Consider the following 7,205-nt stretch of genomic DNA (forward strand, 5'->3'; position numbering starts at 1 on the left):
CAGATGTGCATGCAGATGCACGTCTCATCGTCGCAGTAAAATTCTTCAGTGTTAAATCATCTCTTACAAAGCGCATATAGTCCCTGTTGGACTCATACGTGCTCTGTTGGAGCTGAATTAACACTAGACATTTCACCATGTAGACAGAATGCAATGTGCTCTTTTGCACTGATAAGATGAGTAAAGACATAAAATAGAATGAAGTGCCCTGAAACCCACAACAACCGGCATCTAATAGACTATATTCCTGAAGGCTATAAGCTATAGTTGTAATATGAACAACACAGCCTATATGGCATTACGTAACTTGATACCTAAGCATTTTTGTCAAGGAATATGAGCATGTCTACATGCTGTGGGGTCAGTCTGCTGAAGGTGAAACCGGCAGCTGCGAAGACCAGCTCAGTTGGCACCAAGGTTCTAGGAATGGGCAAATAATGTTTTGCTAATGCTGCCAGTCGAGGGAACTGTGACTCATCAAATTTTCACCAGTCGAAGTGATTTGTGTCTTAACAATGGAGAAAGGTCTCTTTAATGTAAAATGTAATTGCCAATGTTAGGGTATGCATTGGAATTTTTTCACATTTAACCATTTAATCAGTAAAATTAATCGTTCAATGTTCTTATTGACATTTAATAGTTAGTCGATTAACTGTTAACATCCCTAATTCGAATATATATTCAAACGTATGTGTTTTTGTAGAAGGAATATTCGAACATCACTTTTTCCCAATGTTGACAGCCCTGGTTCGGTTAAATCCACAGCCAAAGCTAATATCGCCGAGTGCAAACAAACAACGAGGTGAAGACGGGCTAGCGGTTCAGTGATTCTCATCGTTTAGGGAGTCTGTGTAGATAGCCACATTCGCTTCCTTTGTTTACCACCCCTGCCTGCCTCGATGAGAGCTCCACTAAACCGGTCTAGCTTTCACCCTCAACGCTACTCAATTGCCCTGTAAATCTTGCCGGGGGAAGGGAGACACAATTTACATTAAGGCGCACCGGTTGAAAGAAATAGAAATTCCATACCTGCAAACTGTGATTTATTGCCAGACACCACAACAAGGACAATGAGGTAAGCCTGTATCAAAATGATAGTCACGAGGCGCCGATTCCAGGTGGATGCTGAATGCTGAGAAGGAAAGGGAATGAGGAGAGAGAGAGAGAGAGCTGTACCATGTCCTCCCAGCTACACGTTGTGTTTAGATAGAATCCCCCATCCTTAGGAGACAGCACTCGGTCGATGGGTCTACCTGGTGCCACAGGCTTAACCTCACGGGCAATAATGTCTGAAAATCACCTGCGAAATTGCAACACGGGCCCCAAGCTCAGGAAGTGATATATTGCTTTCCAACAAAGAAGAGCACTGCGGGTTTAGCTGCAGGCAGAGGTTTCAGAGGGATCAACTTATTAGAAAGTCTTAAAGACTGCCTGCTGCCCTAGCAACCAACATCTGCTAACAAGCAGGTCCAAATACAACCATTACCAGAGGCCAATACATAAGATTTGGGAATATGACCAATTCAAACAGACTTGAAATACAGTTTTGAAATATAGCCTAATTCTGCTGGGATGTAGTTTGTTATGCCAGACCTGATGAAACCGTTGCCTTTGCAACCTTGAACTCGTGCAGACGTATTGCAATGTGATTCACTTGTTCATATTGTGTCCGAAAGAATGACTTTACAATGAGTTACTTCGGCATATATCATGATTACTGAGTCACAAGCCTACAATCACTTACTGTTGCCTACCTTAGCATTCATTTCATTACAGCTTAACACAATCAGGGGCTTTTGATATTTTGAACTGCAGATTAACTGGAACCCAGATCAAATAAGCATGTTCCTGAAATTCAAAGAAAAATATTCAAATAAATTGGAGGGAAAATGTGACAGAGTCATAAAATAAATCTAATGTTGATAATAAACAAATAATAATTAAATGCATTAAACTGCAGGCTAAATATTTTTCCATGCTTAACCACATAATCCTCAGTTTGGGCTTGAATGTGTTCCATAATAAATAAATCAGTGTTTTTGCGGGTCACCCTATCTAGTCCAAAAGATATCTGATAAATATGGGTATCATAATTTGTCACAGTGAATATGGTAAGCGAACAGCTTTGCTCCAGAGCCAAGTGCCACGACTGAACTAAATGCATCAGGTCACGGGGAATTGAAACATCCCCTGCTGGTGAAGCCATCTGATCTCCTCACCAAAAGACGGCCATCTGACCTCCTCACCGAAAGACAAACAACAAGCTTCACTCCTTTCCTCCAGGAATTTGCTTGCCATCTCGTTGTCAAAACAAAGCCAGCAAATAAATGTATTGCTCAAAGAGAACAATTTCCCAAGTTCCTCACTTGACCTATTGCACTTTTAGCTTCAAACCTTCAAACACTTATGCCTCCACATTATTATAGTGTGCGTGTGTGGGTGGCTGTGTGTGTGTGCGTGTTTAATTAGTATTAATATATCATGCTTCAGTCAAATGTCTTCTGCATGAAACAGCGCTCAAGAGGATATATCATAGGAGGTATCAAACAATAAATAACTGTTTTCCAATGGTTATTATTTAATAGCCCAATTGGATGTGTGTGTGTTTGGTGTGTGTATATCTACAGGGATGCTATTAAATAATAACCATGGGAAAACATTGCTTATTATTGTTAGACAGACCATCAATGTAAACTGGATAGACTTATGATGAGTTATGATAAAAGCCTTCCACGGCACCCATTCTATGAAAACAATGCATGGACCTTTCTGAGCATCAATAAATGTGGCCAATGCATAAGCATTCAGTGAGGTTACTGTGAAGTCTTTGTGGGTGGAGTGAATGAATGAATGGTACATTAATAAAAGTTCCCTACATAACTCCCCTCTACCAAAAGTATTAGGACTTTTTTGGCACACTCGTCTTTCATTCTGTTTAGACAAACGCTACCTCGGACCCGGTAGCTTATTAAATGAACATTAACTGATGATGTGTCAATCCAATTTACAAGGCCTAATTGGTAAGTGCTTAAATGATCCATCTTCTGCAGCAGCATTGAAATAATGCATGTGATTGTTCATGCTTAATTAACTTAACCAGACCCCTCAAGCGGATCACATTAAAATACTATTATCAATTTACCCTAAACTGAAATAATCCACACCCACTATGCAGATTCGTAGTGCCAATCCATCTCACACTCTATTAATTGCACTCTAAAACCATGTCAACTCGTGCTTCAATTATTTTGTTTCGCGAAACCGTTGGGCGCAGTTCCCCCAAGTATAAACCGAGCCGAAGCACACTGACCTCGGGTCTACCCTGGAACAAGGGGATAACCAGGGGACTGAAACCCAGTCTAGCTAAACGCAGTGCTGAGCAGTCATGTATTTTGCTTGCACATGGGCTAATCTAGGTCCAAACGCGTGAACAGGTATGCATACCAAAAATTATGACATATCTCACATATGATCTTGTTTCCGATAGAGGTATGTTAACGACAATGGTTTCGAGAAAGATCAAAAACTTACATACTCATAAAACAGCACAGACGCTAAATAGGCTACATCACATGGACAGGTTGCCTGTACGTTCTGCCCATTCTTGCAGTGCAGTGACAACCATATATTGAAATTATTTGATTGTGCGGATGCTATGATACGTCAAATATTTAAGGAGCAGCTATATCCTCTTTGCCACTTTAACTTAGAAAAAATGCATCCTCCGGCGCTGGCTAGAAATCAATAACCTGATTAAAGCCCCTGATACAGAGAAAGATCCTCACTCAGAATAGTGTTGCTCTCACGCTATTTGTTACGACATTCCTTTGCAAGTTTTATAGTCACCTAGAATACATCATACGGCATACATTCAACTTCATAACAGAACCGAATCAATCAGCAAACCAAAAGCACCGCCAGATCGATGTATTTAAAGTGAAGGTATTCAGTTCGCGCTGCTGATTGCGTAATTCGACTTACAACAAATAAGAAAATTAAAATAAACGGTCATTAAAACGAGATGATAATAATAATAAAATAATAATAATAAGGTGTCAACGTCGATTTTACTCTGTTTCATTTTATTATTTGTATTTATGTTTTTATCTATACCACAGTCTGTAAGTAATTTAACAGTGTTCCAGATGAACCCACTACAATAACCAATACCTGCTTCGGACTGTCTCCACCCATGAAACTGCCAATGGCTTTCTACTCACCTTTTGCGAGCTGCGGGACAGCCGTGCTCATGCAGAGGACGAAGAAAAGAGATAACGGTCCCATCATTTTTAAAGATCATATATCTCTTCCACGGTCACAGAAAGAACAGGTAAACGAAAGATAAAACTTCTGTTCCTTTTCGTCCCGCGATGTCGTTTTAAATGACAGTATCTCCTCAACTGGTTTCTGTAAGTCCTTTTTGGAGACGGGAGAGAAAGAGATATACACTGAGTCTAAGTGTTTGGAAGAAGCGGTTCTGCCTGCGCAGTTATCCCCTACTGCAGTGGTGCACAGTGCAATAACCGAGAGCGAGAGAGAGCGCGTGCAGGTCCCGATTACACAGCGCACTGTGTACAAACACGGCGAGAGAACAGCAGCGCGCTGCAGACGGTCACAGCGCTCCAACTGGGGCGCTGTCTTACTGATAAAGACAACCTCTGCTCCTCCCCACACGTGCTTGTACTGCCAATACAAAGCAGCTCCAGTTCTAGCTGGGTGGGACCTAAATTACCTTATCTCTTCTAGATCCCCCCCCCCCCCCGCCTTCCTCCCCCCGCGCCCGCTACCATCTAGCCTTGGGAGACCGGCCAGTTGGCATTGTTGTGAGCAGGTATTGCGGCTCAAGCGTTCGGAGCCAGATCTTTCACTGTGAAGCTTCCGTTGAGCGGAGATTTCAGCTGACATGCATCCCGTACGCTATTAGCATGTTAAGATTCCTCGCTTGGAATCTTTATTGGGATAAAGTGTCAATGTCTTGTGTCTGTCTCTTTTAGTGCTACTTTAATGATGTTACCAGTGCACGTACGTTTTAGTTTTTGGGTTGTATGTTTTATAAAACCTCATTTATTTATTTATTTGTTTGTTCGTTTGTTTATCATTTATAAATTATTACTACTATTATTATTATTATTAGTAGTAGTAGTAGTAGTATTGGTATTATTGTAATTATGAATAATAATAATAATAATCCCATATCCAACAATTAATTTTATTTTGTTTCATTTGCCCATCATTTGCATTCTCCTTCTGCCCACATTATAAAACTTAAAAAATAAAAATGAAAAAAATACAAACTGGAGTTTGCAGTTCATGACGTGATGTAATTGTAATTAACAGTGGACTTCAAATGGTTAATTCAATTAAGACCTCATAGGAGGCGAATGAAGGCATCGTTTCCGATTGATACTGTCAACCAAAGTGGCCAAAATGGAAGAGCTTAAAGCAGAGCTCTTTGTATGAGGCCTTCCTTTCATGCACAGGAAACAAACTGACCTTCACGTCTTACACGGGAACAGTAACTGCGCTCAGCTCGCCACAGGCAGGAGAGCTGTGTTAAGTGAGAATGTTAAGTGTGCACTCTGCCGTCGAGGGTCCTCACAGCTCGTGAAAAGTGCAGTTCAGTGGACTGAAAGGGGTACCGTTCAAGGGCATTGGAGATGGCGGCGTCAGAGACATCACTGAATGGAATGCACTGAAAGGAAGGTCAGTGAGACTGTGGAGTATCTTTGAATCACCTCCAATCACTTAAAAGCAACTTTTCCTCTTTTTACATGTTGTGCTTAATTCAGACTCTGTTAATGTGTTAATGTTCACAGCTGTGCTGTGCCACGACTGTCACACGTACAGACACTCCCGCGTGTGCTCCCTGCAATCTACACTACACTTCTGCAGAGCACTAGCGGTTAGCGAACAGGCATATCTTTCACTGATGACAACTGCTAGCCTCTTGGAACTAATGCAGCTGTAACCAAAAAATAATAACTGCATATGACTTATACCCACCTTGCACCTGACTGGGTGAAGGTAGGTGTATCTGTACCTGTGGAATCTAAAACATCTAGTTGAGATTCGGACTTGCAGCTCGGGTGTCCTGAATGCCTTCCAGGCAAACTCATTTCCCCCCTGAGCAACATGGCAGCACCACTATTTCAGACTTTTTAGCTGTTTTTTTTATGATTTGCCCCTTTGTCTTGCTTGCCTCTCCTTTTATATTCCTTCAGAAATCAGAATGAAATAAGACCAGAAAAGTGTAGACTGTAGCTGCCACTTGTGGGCTGGGGGGGGGGGGGGGTCATTTAATCTAGCCACCACTGTGCGGTGTTTTGTCCTTTGCATTGTAAAGTACATTCTTGGCACTTCTCTTTTTTTCTCCCTCTTGATCTTATGGATTCACAAAAGCTCTGCTTGAATGCACTGTAGTTTAAGTAGGCATTTACCTCACAGGTCCAAGGCACTTGACTCTTAGACATAAACACAGGGGCGTATGTTCCAAGCTGCCCGGGGAAGCCGGGAATTTCACCCGTGCTCTCTCTGTCTTGCCCCATTTCCTCAAAAGGAGGTCCACCTTTTAATTCTGCACACACGGCGACTTTTATTCTGCCTCATTTCTCTTGCTCTTGTCTGCCAGTACTTTGAATTAATGAGGTCCGCTCTCTCGCACTCACTGCGCACATGTGAGGAGGCATCTCTGAACTTCGGCATAATTAAACATCACAAACGAGTGGGCTGCAGTTTGGTCCTGTTAAGACACTGTCCCGACGCACGGATGGGCCCCCTGGTCCGATAACAGATCCGGACCATGCCCGTGCAGACTCAGTAGCCCTGCAGAGGGATACATTATTGGCTTTAGTGTCACCCAGGGAAGGGGGGGGGTTGGGGTTTGTGTGTGGGGTGGCAGGGCTGGCTGCTTCCATAAACACTCTATGCAGTCATTTAGGGCCACCAAACATTATTGTTTAGGGCCACCAAATTACTTTTTGTACACTGTCAGGGATGTGAACAATGAAACGATCTGGTGAAAAATAGAATTTCTTTTGTGGACCACAGTTGTTTTACAACTGCCTTTGCCTATAGTTTCAGTCCCATTCTCAGCCTTTGGGGGTTATTTTGGGAAGCCCACACGTTCTGATGCAAAATTATCCATAGAGGAATCATGTGACCATGACAAGAGACATATACACTTACTGAATCCATTTGAAAACAAA

The 7,205-nt window shown here is 42.1% G+C and overlaps 1 protein-coding gene across 2 annotated transcripts in view; it reads right to left on the bottom strand.

Moving 5' to 3' along the window:
* LOC135233189 (EGF-like repeat and discoidin I-like domain-containing protein 3) overlaps positions 1 to 4,640 on the bottom strand; it is a 149,882-nt gene extending 145,242 nt beyond the window's left edge. For both annotated transcript variants that reach the window (XM_064296491.1, XM_064296490.1), the window contains exon 1: positions 4,221 to 4,640. In XM_064296491.1, coding sequence (XP_064152561.1) covers positions 4,221 to 4,287 — 67 coding nt within the window. In that variant the 5' untranslated portion in view covers positions 4,288 to 4,640. The remainder of the gene's footprint in view (positions 1 to 4,220) is intronic.
* Positions 4,641 to 7,205: the final 2,565 nt, after the last annotated feature.

The sequence above is a fragment of the Anguilla rostrata genome, chromosome 10 (genome assembly GCF_018555375.3).
Source record: "Anguilla rostrata isolate EN2019 chromosome 10, ASM1855537v3, whole genome shotgun sequence".
Taxonomy (NCBI): Eukaryota; Metazoa; Chordata; class Actinopteri; order Anguilliformes; family Anguillidae; genus Anguilla; species Anguilla rostrata.